Source organism: Lacerta agilis, chromosome 2, assembly GCF_009819535.1.
Source record: "Lacerta agilis isolate rLacAgi1 chromosome 2, rLacAgi1.pri, whole genome shotgun sequence".
NCBI lineage: Eukaryota > Metazoa > Chordata > Lepidosauria > Squamata > Lacertidae > Lacerta > Lacerta agilis.
Genome location: NC_046313.1, coordinates 90,315,153 through 90,333,478, shown reverse-complemented (window position 1 = coordinate 90,333,478; position 18,326 = coordinate 90,315,153). Strand labels below are relative to the sequence as shown.

At 42.6% G+C, this 18,326-nt stretch overlaps 1 protein-coding gene across 3 annotated transcripts in view; it reads left to right on the top strand.

Annotated features, from left to right (window-relative positions):
• The window catches only part of CHL1 (cell adhesion molecule L1 like), a 193,287-nt gene that overhangs the window by 111,375 nt on the left and 63,586 nt on the right, over positions 1 to 18,326 (top strand). For all 3 annotated transcript variants that reach the window (XM_033141201.1, XM_033141202.1, XM_033141200.1), the window contains 3 exons: positions 2,377 to 2,558; positions 5,989 to 6,094; positions 12,446 to 12,636. In XM_033141201.1, the coding sequence (XP_032997092.1) occupies positions 2,468 to 2,558; positions 5,989 to 6,094; positions 12,446 to 12,636 (388 nt within the window). In that variant the 5' untranslated portion in view covers positions 2,377 to 2,467. The remainder of the gene's footprint in view (positions 1 to 2,376; positions 2,559 to 5,988; positions 6,095 to 12,445; positions 12,637 to 18,326) is intronic.

The window sequence follows — 18,326 nt, the reverse complement described above, 5'->3', positions numbered from 1 at the left end:
AGTTAGCACTGTAGGGCAGCTGCTGACTGCCCACACTTTTGAAGAGCAGCTGCCAGTTCAGGCTATGTGAGAAGCACAAGGCATTGAAGAGCATATGAGCAAAGGCACAATATTAACGTTTGCTTGCACAATGAGCCAGATACATAGCTGCGCCATCATGAGGGGGCAAGGTGGTGGTGGCATTAACAGAACCAACTGCGTGCTCAGATACACCAGCACAAAGGGAGAAGATGCAGCAAGGCAAGGTGATATTAAGCAGGACCGCCAACACAGCCAGTTGCACCTGAATAAGGTGGCAAAGGAATGCATTGCCTGTGACACTGCATTTCATTGGGTATGGATGGGCTGGCCCACACAGACACCAGCTGCTAATGAGGGAACTGCTTGGCCATTCCCTGTGCTGCCTGGTTGCTGCAACTGACTGTGACTCTATAGCGGTCATATGGAGCCCTGTGGCCCTCTAAATTTGTTGGACTCCAGTTCCCATCACCCCTGACCATTAGCTATGCTGGTTGTTGCTGGTGGGATGGAGTTCAACAGCATATGGAGGTTCACAATTTCCTCATTCCTGATGTATAGATCCATAATAACTTGCCCAAGCCTATCTAATAAACACAATGGCTGGAAGATAGTATACATTCAGGTCAAAAAAATATGTGCACATGCTAATACTGTGATCTAGTTTGAATCTGCTCTGGTTCAAATCCCATATCATTTTCAGCTTTGATTTTTACCGTAGGGAGAGGGGTGGTGGGAGGGAGCCTCTGAATATGAAATTCCATCAAAGCCCCACTCATTTAATTCTGGCATTGAGTCAAAAAACTGCTGAGATCTCCATAATTTCTACCCAGTTATAAACCAATGGCCTGTAACACCCTTCCAATAATTGCTGGTCAGCCAGCTGTTTCTTGCTGTCTCTCTGGGGCTTTATAAGTGTCACTTTCTGGCTGCCTGCCTTCTTCCTCTGAATGATAAAAGCAAAAGGTAAGTCTGCTTCTCTCTAGTTCAAATTGTACTCCAGAAAAATTTCTGCTGGAATAAATGGGCACCAAACCTTCCGTTAGGATGGCCGCTGGCTGCCAGGCCAAGACTTTTCCTTCCTTAGCTTAGGCTATATTTCTCCTAACAGCACTTTTGGCTTTTAAATGCTGATCATTCCCCCCCCCCCCATTATTGTTTATTAACATTTGTATTCTGCTTTTCTTCCAAGGAGCACAGGGTGGTTAATGGGTTCTTGCCTGCTCTCATTTAATCCTTGCAACAAACCTCTAAAGTAGGTTAGGTGGAAACTGAGTGAGTTTATGGGTGAATTTTACTGGGGCAAGTGTGACATCCACAAAAAAGCTACTGTCAAGCAATTGATTCTTCCTTACGGCATTGAATATTTATAAGAGAGACAAACGAAAAGCCCCCCCCCCCCGTAAGCCTGCATTTTATTTTGAAACCTTTTTGAAAGGTTTAGCAAGGGGAGGTCCACTGTTGCACAACTGGCATCCTGACAGCAGCATCCTGGTGACTTAGGAGGAGGGAGGCGGTGGCTGGGAGGTTGGAGTTGTGCAGCCACATTGGCAATAGTGCCGGATTGGCTTCCCTCTCTGCCACCCACTCCTGCTGTTAAAGGGTTATTGGAGTTTTGACATTTGCTTCCTCTGTTGGCAGCAAGTTTGATGTTTTGGCTTTTTGCTGCCTTGCCCTTATTATGGGACACATAATAAGGTGTGAAGGCACATGGGGACGCCACCTTGCTGAAGTTAAGCAAGTCTGGGTGCGGGTGTGGTCAGTGGCTGGATGGGAGACATGCCTTGGGTACCACGGTGGAAGAAAGTGGGATACAATTGTAGGAAATATCCATATCCATTGATATATCTATATCTGGAGTTGTATTGTGGTTAGGTGTAGGGGACCCAGAGCTTCTTAATACAGTGGTTTCAACAACCAAATGAGGCAAACTTTCCTGCCTGGACAGCATGAGTGAAAGATGTTGAAAATATTAGCTATGAAAAATCTTATTTATGATCCCTATGTTCTTCTTTAGATTTTTTGTAATTGCTTACCAAATTGCATTTATTTGAGAGAAAAAATGAATGGAAACTATTACAAATGAGGCAAAAACAATTAGCCACTTTTTCATGTATGCAAGCAAAAAAAAAAAAAGAAGTAATTCGATTTCTGTGGTGTAATTGATTTTGTTAAGTCCGCCCCCCCCCCTTCTGAATGTGGGATCAGAAGTGGAGGGAGAATAAATTAGAATGTGTATGTTACTATGATTTATGTTTCAGCTTATAAATCTCGACTATTTCTTCATTTCCCTAACAAAATTAGAGCTGATGACTTGAATTTATTTATGTGGCTTTCTCTCTGTGCTGCCATTTTCAGGCTTCGCTCTCCAGGAGTGTTTTAAACAGAACAAGAGGAGAACTGCAAGGCACTTTTCAATCTGTTTGGACTCCCTGTTTACAGAAGAGAGATGGAGATGCCATCAATCACAAAAGGGGCCGCTGTGTGCCTGCTTCTCTTTGTATTAAGTTTGGCAGCGGCCATTGAAATCCCTCTTTCTGGTAAGTTGTAGCTATTTACTGAATGTTCTCCTGCAGGAGAACAGATTAAATCGTCCAAATGTGCTGTTTCCATTTTGAGCTTTGTTATGCTCCAGTGTGGCCTCTGGGGAATTTGTATGCGATAGAAATGCAAGTTTTGATTTCGTCTCTCGATTGGTTCATGCAGTGCAGTAAACAGGTGCAAACAGCTCATTGTTGGCTACAGTGGTCACTTATGCAGCACCCGAAGAATAAAAGGGCAAAGGAGCACATAGGTTTGCAATATTCATATGTGTGGGTGTAGATTTAGACGTAATTGCTATAATTTAAATAGAAATACAAAGCATTTCACCCTAGTGAGATTTCCCAGGTGGCTTGTGGGCATGCTGTTGAGGTGCTAACTGTGATGGACAACTATGAAGACATTTCCCAATGTGAGGAATCGTTGCAGCATTTAGGATTTTTTAGTTTAGAGAAAATGTGAGTAAGAGGTGACATGGTAGAAGGTAGAAGTTTATAAAATTATAAACGGTGGGAAGAAAGTGGATAGACAAAAAGCCTTTCTACCTCTCTTGCAACACTGGAACTCATGAACATTCATTGAAGCAGAATATTGGAAGTTTCAGGACTTCTTCATGCAGTGCAGAGTTAAACTATGGAAAGTGTTCCCACAGGAGACAACGCTGGCCACCAATTTGAGTGGCTTTAAAAGAGGGTTTAGACAGATTCATGGAGGACTAGGCTATCAACAATGACTAGGTTCTACCATCTCTGCCAGAGGCATTTTGCATCTGAATATCATTTGCTAGGAATCGCAGGTGGGGGTTGCTGTTGTGCTTATGGCCACTGTGAGAACATTATGCTGGACCAGATGGGTCATTGGCCTGATCCAGCAAACTCTTCCTATATTCTTAAGAACCAACTTACAATTTGCTTGGTATCCCAGTGAAACATAGATCCCAAGGTGGCTATATCTCTGCCAAACATTAATTATATAATCCAGTGGTTGAAAATTCACCTCATAAAATATTGCCAAATAACTAAATAAATGTATGCATGTTTTGGTCTTGGGAATCTCTCCAGGGCTTCTTATGCCACCTCCACTTTGCAAAGATAAGGGTTTTTACTGTTTGTGGAGATGAGCCACAAGAACAGAGAGGTGTGGGGAGAGGAGTTTCAACACCCTTTTCAGTGGGTAGCTGGACGGGCCCAAATGGGCTGCATTTTTTAGTGTTTGGTTTTGTGGGTTTCCATGTTCTTTATATTTTTGAACCCTCTCAGTTCAAGTATTCTCCTCATCACTATGAATGAGTCTGTCAGCACCCAATAGTGGACCATTCCAAGATCCCCTTAAGACAGTAATCAGTGATGAGTTGGTATCTGGTAGAGTGGATCTCAGAGTAAGAACATCAAACCAAAATTTAGGAGGTGAATTGGGAGAAAGAAATCCTTCTGCAGTTTACCATATTTTGTTGATGCCTCATAATGTCCACCAGCATGCCATGCAGTTCTCATCTGTTTCTACCCACAATGCACCTGCACACTGTGACCCAATTATGTACATAACCCAATCAAAGTACTGCAACCCAATCAAAGTACAGTCAACCATACAGAGAAGGCAAAACAAACCACACCCCTTGGCCAATCAGACGAAGGCACCAAAAGTTCCTATTGGATTCTCACTGGAACCACCTAATCCTACCCTGCTACATGTGAGGTGGGCGGGCAGGTTTCTGTCTTCCAAACCACTGCTAAAGGGAGGCATGCATGCTTTCATTTAATGCTTCAATATACTGGTACTTCTCCATCCATGGGGTCCTTGCTAGCAAACACCTCATATCAGCCTGAAGCCTCATCCTGGTTAATAGAGTGGTGTCAAAGCTCATAGGTTGTGGAGTACTTTTTATTTTGATACACAATGTCATAACTAGATAACAGTGCACACTTGATTACACTTTGAACATGAAAATACTGAGGTTAGGAAAGCGCAAGCACATTTTAACAGAAAACAGATTTAGCAATTTATTCATTTTTTAAAAAAAGAATTAATTCCTTTGGTCTCCATTCACTAAGAGAATGAATTATTTCTTCAGATCATATTCAAATTCCCTGATAAATCACATAATTGGAATCCTGGTCTACCTGTTCCCAGACTATTTGACTTTTCTCTGACCCTACGTTTCCATTTGATTCTTAATTTCTGTTAATGAAATTTTCATGGTTTTAATAAACATGAATTATATCTGGCTATAAACAAGCTGGGCAAAGCATGGCAGCATTGGAGATGTAGAAGACGAGATACCATATGGTGCAGCAAGATACCACATTTCGTGTGAGCACCGAGTTTTCTGGTTCACTGGGCTTAAAGAGTTTCTAGCCAGTACCCTAATATTCATTCCTGTAATTTATAACGGAGTGGTAATTCTATTATGGTCAATTACTCTTCAGGGCCCAATTTCCATTTTTATAGTTTGGTTATGTGGAGATTCACAACACTTTAATTTCTTCAGGATTAAAAAAATGTAAATGCATGAAATAGAGGATTTGCATAGTAGTAAAGCCCAGTCATCCTACCATGGAGAGTGGGTGGTCCTGAATGATGATGTCAATGGTAACTAAAGTTGTTTATGTCGGTATCTTGAGCAGCACTTTGTTTGGGTATCAGCTTCTCTTCTTTAACTATTAATTTGAATCCAATTCTGGCATTATTTATAGGGTTGTTGTTGTTTTTTTAAAGGTGAATTACATTTAATGTGCACACAATATCAGAATGCAAGAGCAGAAAGAAGAAAAGAAAGAAGAAAAGAAATTTACAATCTCTGTAACAATGGGAATAATGGTTTCCTGCCACCCAAAGTTTATTATCCTTGAGTCATTTGTTTCTGCTGCATTCCTTGGGGCTATATGGCAAACCCAAACAAAAGGCCTTGTATTACTCATAGGGATGTTTACAGAATTCAGTTTTGTGAATTCCAGTATTGAACAAAACTGATCCACCACTTCCCAGGACAGTGCGGAGGTTGGACCTTCGTGTTTTCATGCCTTCGTTATTTATTTCAACATTTTATATACCGTTTAACGCTGCTTACTTATCGGGTGGTGTACAATGGAGATACAAAAGCAATACAAAAGATAAAACCAGTTTAACCATAAAATCAGGAAAACCTGCTTGGTAATTTTTCTAAGAAGTCTTCACCAATAACTACACAGAACTGGGCCCATGATGCCATATGCCTGAGCCATGGGGGATATGAGCACTGTGAGCACTGTCTCCTGCAAAGGTCTCAGTGATTAGGCAGGTATATAACATACTTTCTGTCTCCCAGTGCAGTTTTTGGCCCATCCTCCCCCAAAGTATCAAGATGTGTTTGAATAGAACTCTGTTTATTCATTCACCCCCAATGCAAAGAAAAATATCTTTATTTGACCACATGTCCTGGTTCTGTTTCAGTACGGCAACTCCCGACGATTACAGAGCACCCAACCGATCAAGTTGCATTTCCTTTCGATGAAGAGTTTACAATCAAGTGCGAAGCTATAGGGAACCCACATCCAAGGTAGGTGTTTTGAAAAAGCTGGTTTAGGACTGACTGTATGTGTACCTCATGAATGCCACAGTTGGGGTGAGAGAGAATTGGTGGGCATCACTGGAGGTGAGGCCAGGTATGCTAATATAACTTGCAGATACAGTCGTACCTCGGGTTACTTATGCTCCTGGTTATGTACTTTTCGGGTTACGAACTCCGGTAACCTGAAAGCGCAACCTGGAGCGCGCGCGACAAGCAGATGCGCATAAGTGTTCTGTGCAGTTCGTGCATGCGAAGATGTGTTCACACATGCGCAAACCGCTACTTCTGGGTTTTTTGTGCGCTTGTTCAGGTTGCGTACTTTTCGGGTTACGAACTGTAACCCAGAACCAATTATGTATGCAACCCGGGGTAGTACCGTATATGGTACTTATTTAATTTTTATGTATTTATTACATTTCTACATCACCCTTCATCTGAGGATCACAGGGTGGTTTAAAATATAAAAACACATAAAAATACATACCATAAAGGTAAAGGTAAAGGGACCCCTGACCATTAGGTCCAGTCGTGTCTGACTCTGGGGTTGCGGCGTTCATCTCGCGTTACTGGCCGAGGGAGCCGGCATACAGCTTCCGGGTCATGTGGCCAGCATGACAAAGCTGCTTCTGGTGAACCAGAGCAGTGCACGGAAACACTGTTTATCTTCCCACCGAAGCCGTACCTATTTATCTACTTGCACTTTTTATGTGCTTTTGAACTGCTAGGTGGGCAGGAGCTGGGACCAAGCAACGGGAGCTCACCCCATCACGGGGATTCGAACCACTGACCCTCTGATCAGCAAGCCCTAGGCTCTGTGGTTTAACCCAGAGCGCCACAACAAACAAATAAACAAAAGTAACAAACAAAAACAATAACCCACACCCACCCAAAGTTTAAAAGGCCATGTTGTTGTTGTTGTTGTTCAGTCGTTCAGTCGTGTCCAACTCTTCGTGACCCCATGGACCAGAGCACGCCAGGCACGCCTATCCTTCACTGCCTCTCGCAGTTTGGCCAAACTCATGTTAGTAGCTTCAAGAACACTGTCCAACCATCTCATCCTCTGTCGTCCCCTTCTCCTTGTGCCCTCCATCTTTCCCAACATCAGGGTCTTTTCTAGGGAGTCTTCTCTTCTCATGAGGTGGCCAAAGTACTGGAGCCTCAACTTCAGGATCTGTCCTTCTAGTGAGTACTCAGGGCTGATTTCTTTGAGAATGGATAGGTTTGATCTTCTTGCAGTCCACGGGACTCTCAAGAGTCTCCTCCAGCACCATAATTCAAAAGCATCAATTCTACGGCGATCAGCCTTCTTTATGGTCCAGCTCTCACTTCCGTACATTACTACTGGGAAAACCATAGCTTTAACTATACGGACTTTTGTCGGCAAGGTGATGTCTTTGCTTTTTAAGATGCTGTCTAGGTTTGTCATTGCTTTTCTCCCAAGAAGCAGGCGTCTTCTGATTTCGTGACTGCTGTCACCATCTGCAGTGATCATGGAACCCAAGAAAGTGAAATCTCTCACTGCCTCCATTTCTTCCCCTTCTATTTGCCAGGAGGTGATGGGACCAGTGGCCATGATCTTAGTTTTTTTGATGTTGAGCTTCAGACCATATTTTGCGCTCTCTTCTTTCACCCTCATTAAAAGGTTCTTCAATTCTTCCTCACTTTCTGCCATCAAGGTAGTATCATCAGCATATCTGAGGTTGTTGATATTTTTTCCGGCAATCTTAATTCCAGTTGGGGATTCATCCAGTCCAGCCTTTCGCATGATGTATTCTGCATATAAGTTAAATAAGCAGGGAGACAATATACAGCCTTGTCGTACTCCTTTCCCAATTTTGAACCAATCAGTTGTTCCATATCCAGTTCTAACTGTAGCTTCTTGTCCCACATAGAGATTTCTCAGGAGGCAAATGAGGTGATCCGGCACTCCCATTTCTTTAAGAACTTGCCATAGTTTGCTGTGGTCGACACAGTCAAATGCTTTTGCATAATCAATGAAGCAGAAGTAGATGTTTTTCTGGAACTCTCTGGCTTTCTCCATAATCCAGCGCATGTTTGCAATTTGGTCTCTGGTTCCTCTGCCTCTTCGAAATCCAGCTTGCACTTCTGGGAGTTCTCGGTCCACATACTGCTTAAGCCTGCCTTGTAGAATTTTAAGCATAACCTTGCTAGCGTGTGAAATGAGTGCAATTGTGCGGTAGTTGGAGCATTCTTTGGCACTGCCCTTCTTTGGGATTGGGATGTAGACTGATCTTCTCCAATCCTCTGGCCACTGCTGAGTTTTCCAAACTTGCTGGCATATTGAGTGCAGCACCTTAACAGCATCCTCTTTTAAAATTTTAAATAGTTCAGCTGGAATATCATCACTTCCACTGGCCTTGTTGTTAGCAAGGCTTTCTAAGGCCCATTTGACTTCACTCTCCAGGATGTCTGGCTCAAGGTCAGCAACCACATTTCCTGGGGTGTATGAGACCTCCATATCTTTCTGGTATAATTCCTCTGTGTATTCTTGCCACCTCTTCTTGATGTCTTCTGCTTCTGTTAGGTCCTTTCCACTTTTGTCCTTGATTGTGGTAATCTTTGTACGAAATGTTCCTTTCATATCTCCAATTTTCTTGAATAAATCTCTGGTTTTTCCCATTCTGTTATTTTCCTCTATTTCTTTGCATTGCTCGTTTAGAAAGGCCCTCTTGTCTCTCCTTGCTATTCTTTGGAAATCTGCATTCAATTTCCTGTATCTTTCACGATCTCCTTCGCATTTTGCTTGTCTTCTCTCCCCCGCTATTTGTAAGGCCTCATTGGTCAGCCACTTTGCTTTCTTGCATTTCTTTTTCATTGGGATAGTTTTCGTTGCTGTCTCCTGTATAATGTTACGAGCCTCCATCCACAGTTCTTCAGGTACTCTATCCACCAAATCTAAATCCTTGAACCTGTTCTTCACTTCAACTGCGTATTCATAAGGAATTTGATTTAGATTGAATCTTACTGGCCCAGTGGTTTTTCCTACTTTCTTCAGTTTAAGCTGGAATTTTGCTATAAGAAGCTGATGATCTGAGCCACAGTCAGCTCCAGGTCTTGTTTTTGCTGAGTGTATAGAGCTTCTCCATCTTTGGCTGCAGAGAATATAATCAATCTGATTTCGATGTTGCCCATCTGGTGATGTCCATGTGTAGAGTCGTCTCTTGTGTTGTTGGAAAAGAGTGTTTGTGATGACCAGCTTGTTCTCTTGACAGAACTCTATTAGCCTTTGCCCTGCTTCATTTTGATCTCCAAGGCCAAACTTGCCAGTTGTTCCTTTTATCTCTTGACTTCCTACTTTAGCATTCCAATCCCCTATAATGAGAAGAACATCCTTCTTTGGTGTCATTTTTATAAGGTGTTGTAAGTCTTCATAGAATTGATCAATTTCAGTTTCTTCAGCACTGGTAGTTGGTGCATAAACTTGGATTACTGTGATGTTAAAAGGACTGCCTTGGATTCGTATCGAGATCATTCTATCATTTTTGAAGTTGCATCCCAGTACAGCTTTCGCCACTCTTTTGTTGACTATGAGGGCCACTCCATTTCTTTTACGGGATTCCTGCCCACAGTAGTAGATATGATAGTCATCCGAACTGAATTCGCCCATTCCTGTCCATTTTAGTTCACTGATGCCTAGGATGTCAATGTTTATTCTTGCCATCTCATTTTTTACCACATCCAGCTTACCAAGGTTCATGGTTCTTACATTCCAGGTTCCTATGCAATACTTTTCTTTACAGCATTGGACTTTCCTTTCGCTTCCAGACATATCCGCAACTGAGCGTCCTTTCGGCTTTGGCCCAGCCGCTTCATCAGCTCTGGATCTACTTGTACTTGTCCTCCGCTCTTCCCCAGTAGCAAGTTGGACGCCTTCCGACCTGAGGGGCTCATCTTCCAGCGTCATATCTTTTATATGCCTGTTGTCTTTGTCCATGGAGTTTTCTTGGCAGGGATACTGGAGCGGCTTGCCAGTTCCTTCTCCAGGTGGATCACGTTTGGTCCAAACTCTCCGCTATGACCTGTCCATCTTGACTTGTCCATAGCTTGCCTGAGTAATTCAAGCCCCTTCGCCACGACAAGGCAGTGATCCATGAAGGGGTTAAAAGGCCATAGGTTATTTAATTAGCTAAAGGTCTGGGATAAGAGGAATGCTTTTGCATGGCACCTAATATTTATGATGAAGGTGCCAGGTGAGCCTCCATGGATAGAGCATTCCACAAGCTGGGAGCAACCACAGAAAAGGCCTATTCTCGTGTTGCTGTCCTCTGGACCTCTAATGGAGGAGGCACACCAAGAAGGGCCTCAGAGAATGATCGTTGTTACCCTGATGTGTGCCTGAACAACAAGAAAAAGAGCTTGCTGTCACCTCTGACCCAGCCTCTTAAATTTTCTGGTGTCTGCCCACCCTCCCTGTGCTGCAACATAGCTTCATGGCTTACACACTTTAGGGGCCAAGAATGAATATTTGGCCTGGAAATGGAATTAGACAATGTTTAGGGGATTTCTTTTTCTTTTGGGGAGCCTCTCTGTACTGCACTGTGCACTGTGGGGAGTTTAGGTTGGCCACAATTTGGGCTGGAGAAAGACAGCAATAGATGGGGTGAATCTCCCTTAAGGTGAAGGCAGATTCCAGAAATTTGCCTTTCACATAAATAAACAACTGCACAGTACTCAAGATCTCATAGATTAATAACTAAGAGTTTAAAAAAGGACAGTGATCAGAGATAGTGATTTTAAAGCTTAAAAGCATAGCTCCACTTTTGACCCACTGACCCTGACTCACTGATCCAATTCATGTATAACAGCCTCAGCTTAATAAACACTACTGATATCCACAGGATCTCACCAGTGATCTCCACTTCATATTGCAGTTTGCACTAGTGAAAGATTAAATGAATGTAGTGGGAGGCTGTGGTTTGAACAAGCCATTATAAAGGTGTCAAAGCTGGTGCAGGAGAAGACGGGGAGATTACATGGGCATGACAGCATTCTTGGCTTAATAAACCATGGTTTATTAGGCTGAGATGGTTTGAATCACCCCTGAAGTTCCTATTTGGGAAAGACCTGGTGGCTAGTGCAGGTATAATGCCATGATTTACTGTGTGCACCCTTAGCAAATTATATGAAGTGTATAATAGAAATCAGAGGGTAGCAGCTGTCTACATGCCTTTTGCATAGCTTTGCCTTTTGTATGTGGTAGTAAGAGGTCTTATAAAAAATTCCCATCAGTGAGTCTGTTTCCGCAATCTTATTAATCTCATTTATAAACACAGTGAAATACAGTATAATGCTATGACACAGTTTGTGTGTTATGAGGATTCCAAATTCACTCATCCACAGCATAAACAGATTTTAACACACATTGTTAATAAAACTACCATAATTGCGAACAGAGATGTCACATTCTCTAGGGAGATGAATGAAAAACCTATTACTGTCCTGATCTGACTTTTTGGTGACTCACAGCTGATAAAAATACTAGCTCAGATCATTCCTGTGGAGCAATTTTCCATTTGATTTATCTTCTACCTCATATTTTTTCATTTTCTTCCACGCCTAAAAAGAGAGAGTCTAGCCTCACACACTGTCCTTCCTCTTTATAGTCTGTAACTGACTTTACTGATCTTAGGATGTAGAGGTGACAATTTTCTCTTAAGGATGCTTGGATTCATAGACCAAGAAATACTGGACGCAAGAGGGTCTTTACCAGTAGGTCACCATTACCTCCAATGATTTTTGAGTATGCAGCCTTCTCTAGCTTTGCCTATTGAAATCCATGAAGGCACACTGCTTTGCTTATGGTGGGGGATGTGAACACTTGCAAAGAGTCTTGAAATCTTTGAAGCAATGGCCACAAGTCCCCAATGGTTTTCAAGGTAACTAGATGAGAGTTCATCCATGTTTTCATGTTACCCTATTTTACACATACAGAACTAGTGAATCAAAGATTTTAAAAAACCAATCTAGGTTTCTTCGCAACAATCAATTTTCCTATGTGCATGTCCCCCCCCCCTTTGGAAAAGCATTCATCCATTCATCCCCCCCCCCAACTTTAGCCTGTAGTAACTTATGTGAGATATAGTTAGAAATTAAGACTACTCCTTAATTTTAGTTTATTTATAGAGAGCTGTCTTGACCCCAATTAAAGAAAATGGGAATATCAGTGTTTTAAATGATTTATTGATAAGATGAGATAAAATAAAATAAAATAGAACACAAATTCCTGCTGCTGCTTAAATCTTCACCTCATGGGCCAAAGTTGTTGGTACATTAGTGAATTGCAGCCAAGTTCTTCATTGTATACTCTTGTCATTTCAGTTTTACTTGGAAAAAGGATGGGAAAGTATTTGATCTGCAAGGTGACCCAAGGATACTTACATCAAACAATTCTGGAACATTTGTTGTTCGGAACCGTGGAAACATCTCCATTTTCCAAGGAAGGTATCGCTGCTTGGCTTCCAATGAGCTAGGAACTGCCATGTCAGACGAGATTGAACTAGTAGTTCCAGGTAAGCATTTATTTGTCCTAATTTGATGCATATCCCAAAGAACAAAACTACAGCTTGGGCTTAATGTACTTTTCACTGTGCTGTTTGTTTTTACTAATGATACGTGGAGTGATCTGGGATTCACAGGAGCACTGCTCAGGAGCGCTGAGGAGTTAAAAGCCACACTTGTTTTATTTTGGAGAAGTTACACACATTTCTTAAGGACTCCCTATACTCTGGTTGAGCTTTGAGTACTCTGTTCAGCTGCTTTCTCCAAGGAGTATTTGAGAGTACTTCAAATGGGACTAGGTTTACCGTCCCTGCAAGAGTCGCTGCAACAGCACAAAGCAATATTGGTGTGGCAATAAACACAAGTGAATGGGGTTTTTATTTCCTTGACCCGATTCATTAGCCAGCTATCTAGCAAGAAAGTGACAGAGTAGAGGAAGATAAGACACCACCCTAGGAGGCTTACGAAGAACAACAGATGGACAATACACAATATTGTACAAGATATGTGACAGGCCAGCTATGTTTTCATGTTCATGGTCTTTGGTTGTTGTTTTTCTGGCTTCTTTGTTAGAAACACAATGAAACAACCCCATGGATATTTTGTGGATCAATGTGATTCATTAAATATGAGAAAGTTGATTGTAAAAAAAATTGACAACTAAAAGATATCAGGGTGTGACAATGCTAGTTATTGTAATCATGTTCACTGGTCATAACCCAGTGGCGAAGCATCCTTGGTTTGACCCACAGTGTCTTCAGGTAGGCTTTGAGATGTCTCCTGCTTGAAACCCTGGGGAACAGATGTCAGTGAACAAGGGCAATGTGGAGCTAGATGGACCATTGATTCGATTCGATATAAGGCAGCTTCCTATATTGTTATGTTTACAGTAACTCTTGAAATTCTGAAGCAGTATCCTTTTCTAATCCTACTACCTGAGATACTTTAAACTGGATCAGGAATTGGAATTGAAATCTCATTACACTCAAGCTAATGTGATCCCAACACTTAATACCCTTCCTTGTGGGTTCAGATCCTGCCTCATTCATAGACTCACTGCATGACTTGGGGTCTTGAGTCACAGGACAGAACTGACATGTGACAGGAGTAGATATTTGAAAATGGATCGCCACCAAGCAATGCTCAAGGATGAGCAGAGAACAGTTTTCCAGCAAAGGGCAACAAGTTGCTGCTTAATCCTTTATTCTGTTCACTACTGATCCCCCATGGTTCCCCTTTGTCCCTAGATATGATACTTTTCTGGCTTAGGAGAATTGGAAGAAAAGTAACTGGCAGGCAGAGTCACCAGAGAAGTTTTGAGGACAATTTCAACATCTTCTCCCACCACTTCTCCACTTCCCTATCAGTTTGCTGGGCAGGGTTTGGTGGCAACCCATGTTCAGAGTTGTGACTCAGAATCCCGACATCAATCTTGATTCCCCAGCTGTAGAATGGGAACAGGCTGTGTATCAGCAATATAGTGCACACCAAATGTTTGGGCTACACAACAGCAGAGGCTCAGTTGTTGTCGAATACATCTTGAGGATTCTGAATTGGAAAGTTTTTCTTAGAGTCACAGATACTTTCATCTTAACTTTAGTTATGTTCATGCTTTTGAAGGTTGAGTGAGGAAGAGGCTGAAAAGACAGAGATAACTCTGTCAAGTCCAAGTTCCTTAATTCACTTCCCTTTCAGTCAATAGTAACTGAACATCAAAAATACAGGAGAATAGTTGTCCTTGTCATGTTTCTAGTTCCACAGAAAGGCAAGGGGACCTGTGAATAACCCAGTGCAGCAAGAAAAGGATGTGCAGGAAGAAACTTGGTGGACTCTGTTGTTGGTGTAGGCAGGAGACTAACGCCTTAGACTCTTAACTGTGTAAACGGTTAGATAAGTCATGTTGGAGTTTGATAAATATATTGCAGTGGTGTGCAGAAAGAAATAGTCTGGTAAGATTGCTGGTTAGCAGGATAAAGAAAAAGTGAGATTTATTAAGTAGGCAAACAAAGCCATTCTACATATAGGTTTTATTTGTGGCCAAGACGCAGTCAAGAAGTTAACACTAGCACATGCTAATACATATTGATTAAACTTGGGGAGAAGCAGGAAGGAAGTAAAGCCTGAAAGGAAGTGATCTACCTAACCAGCAAGTAGTTATTCAAAGAGAAGGAATCAGTGAGGCAGAAGAACAGGTTGCTTTTCTGTCTATCACCACCTCCACCTCCCGTCCGTTCAGGTACAATTTTGCAAGCATTGTTGCTTTACTCCCAACAAAGCATTATCGAATCTCATTGTGGCCTGCTTTGTGAGCACCTGTGGGTAATTAATCACTCATTACTTTTTTTATATGTGAAATTAACATGGAACAATAATTTCCTAGCATAGAACTGAAACATCAGTCCCAAAGCACTAAGTTCCAGAAAGTGCGGTTGATTGTATGCATGCATACATTTTCCTTCCTGTGCAACATTTGTTGTTCTCTGGGACTTGCTGACTGCCTTCGATCATGCCATTCTCTCTGGGGAGTAGGTTGGCAGGCATATTAATATACAGCCCATTTTAAGCAGGGCCCCCTCAAGGGAACCAAGTTTTCTCGGTGGTGGAGAGTTATTTGATTTAGGTATATGTTTAATGCGGTATTCCTTCTTTTCCTCTTGAGGTTCATTTTGCATTCTCCGCATACTTTTACATAAAACCATTATGGATTATTTAAACACTGTTTGTTTTTGGGCAACATTTTCAGAAGAAAAATGTTAGAAAAGGTAAAAAACCTGAGGGGAGAAGGCACATTTCCCACCCACCCTCATCCATATTCCTTCAGCCCACTTCTTTCCCCCACCCCCCAGGTCAGTTTGAAGTGTCTCTGTACCACATTTTAGTCATTACTACATAGACTTGCTGCATCAGTCCAAAGGCAAATGCTGCAATAGACAGTACACATATAATGGACTTCATTCAGGGCTGGCCCGTCCATGAGGCTGACTGAGGTAAGAGCCTCAGGCAGCAGAATCCAAGGGGCACCTCTGCGGGCATGACTCCCGCCACCAGTGGAGAAGTGATGAGAAGTACAGTAGCTGTGGCAGTTTCCAGGTTCCGGTGAGATCTGGTGATAGCCCTACGCAATCTCCTGGGGCTCTCACAAGATTTCACCAGAACCTGGAAGCCTCAGCCACAGTGCCCCAATAAGGGAGGCTTCAGCAGGGGTGGCAGTGCATGGCACATGTGCAGGGCAGAACCTTCCTGTTTTGCCTCAGGCGGCGAAATGGGGTGGGCTGTCCTGATTGCATGTCTTGGTGGTATGTGGAGTTGGAGAGGAAACCTAGCTGCTGTTCCTTCTGCCTTATAGAGCTAGTGTAGGGAACCTTTGGTTTGCACAGAGAGATGGGGCAGACTCTGGCTTCAGTAGGCCCTTGGCTGCCTTGCTGGGTTTGCATAGTCCCAGGCAGAATTTGCCAGGTATTCTTGGGTGGCAGTGCTATTTTCCCAAAAGAAGAGGTACTGGACCTCACCCTGAATGCCTTGCTTGTTGTCTTATAATGGCAATGGCAACCAACAGAAGGGTGGTTCCAGATGAACTCCAGATGGGTTCCAGATGAAAAAAAGCTCTGCTGGGTTGAAATCTCATGAGTATTGTGAGTAGTTGCCCCTCTAGAGTGTGATCTGGCCTTCCAATGGCATATGCATCAACAGGCACCACCAAACAGAGCACCTCTTCCTTTGGGGAGAGTTCACCCTCATCCAGAACAAGAATATTGCTCCCAGGAGCCTCCCATCCACAAGACTTCCATCTTGCCAGGATTCAGATTCAGCTTACTGATCCTTACATGGTCCATCAATGCCTCTAGTCTGGATCTTGCACAGCCACACCAGACACAGACGTAACAGAGAAATAGAGCTGGGTATCCTCAGCCTACTGGTAATACTCTGTACATTGTTTGCTGCATCATTTAGATGCAACCCTGTACAAAGACTATGACAGGCTGTTTGATTTCATTCCACTGGCACAAAAGTTTTGGGCATATGGCTTGCCTTTTATGTGCTTCTTTTGGCTCCAAAGGATAGCAGGGGTTCCATTGACTGCAGGGAAACCTGAGCACCTGTGGAAGGCTCCCCCCTCTCCTCTCCTCTCCTCCTCACCCCACCCCTCATTTTGGCCATATCGCAACCCAATACTATGACACACTGTGTGGCAACGTTTGATAAGTGCTGCTGCAGAGGAGCTTGAATAAATCAATTGTGATGTGTGCGCAAATATAATCAGAGCCCGAGCTCTGGAAAGTGTGAGATCACTGTGTGCATTCACGATAACAGTGTGGTGCTTGGCAACATTCTGCTGGCAGATTTCAATGGGGATGCAAGGTGCTTGGCAACTCACCACCTCAATAAAATGTGGAAAGAGCAACAAGTCACACTAGGTGATGCTTTGGAGCATAAATTTTGCCCTGCAAGCCATTCAGCTCCACAACAGTGGGATGCCCAAGTCAAGCAAAGGGGTTCTGCTGGCAGGGAAGACAAAAGCATTGCTTAAGCACCCCAGTTTCCCCAACAACACAATGGAAATACTATATATATATATATATATATATATATATCCACAACACTTTACTATTAAACTGGTTTTCAAGGGGGGAAAAATGACTGCACATTTGTTGAAGATTAAGATGGAAAACCTACAATGAAAAGAGCATTTTTAATGCAGCTTCTCCTCAACCTTGTGAATGTTTAATGCTCATTTTACAGTATTGGAAAATAAAGGAGAAAACTCCAGTAATTATACGGTACCTGCTTAATTGAAGCCAATTATGAAGGCAAAGGCACCGACCGCTGAGCTACTTAACCAAGAGAATCTATTCCTTTTAATTATCAAAATGTTCCCAGAGCCAAAAGGGAGGGAGGGGGGGATCCGCTCTGGGACTGGGTAGCTAAACATGCCGTTTCATTGACCATAAAGCTGCACAGCAGTTTCTGTGACTCTTTCCCAAATTTCACACTCACCATATCCATAGCCTTTTCTAGGGCTTACATAAATCAGGCACTCTAAAGGCTGGAGCAGATTTCAAGGTCAGATTTAAATACTTTGGCTTGGGATTTACTACACAAATGGGGTGTTTAAACAGGTCTAGCTTGGGGAGAGAGAGAGACAGAGATCAAGTAAAACCTGAGTTCATACTGCTCCAAATTATGTTATGGTAGAAAGTACAGGAAAATATCAGAATGGATATTCAAAATTTAATATTCAAAGCAGAAAATGAACAAGTATTTTTTATTATATATGGCACTTATTAATACACTTTTCTTCAAATAAAGGCAAGCACATGTTTTTATGCACCTCCAAGGTACAGATGATCTGATTTAATTGTATTTGTTAAAAAGCCGATTGATTAATTACATCATCCCTAGGAGTCTCTGGGGCTACTGAATGGTCTGCCCTCTATGGGCAGATATGGGGTTGTGTCCAGTGGTGCCCCTTATCAGTGGCTCTACCTCCTGTGCTACCTCCCACACTATTCCAAAGTGTCTTCTAACATAGGAACCAGATTTGGGGCAACACCAGGAACTACTGGAGGCAAGGACGTGAAAGTGCAGAATTGTCTTAGGGACATAGGAAGCTGCCTTATACTGAGTCAGACTATTGTACTGAACAGGGGTGGGGGATTCCCAGCCCTATTTGAAGAAGCTAGGGATTGAGCCTGGGACTTTC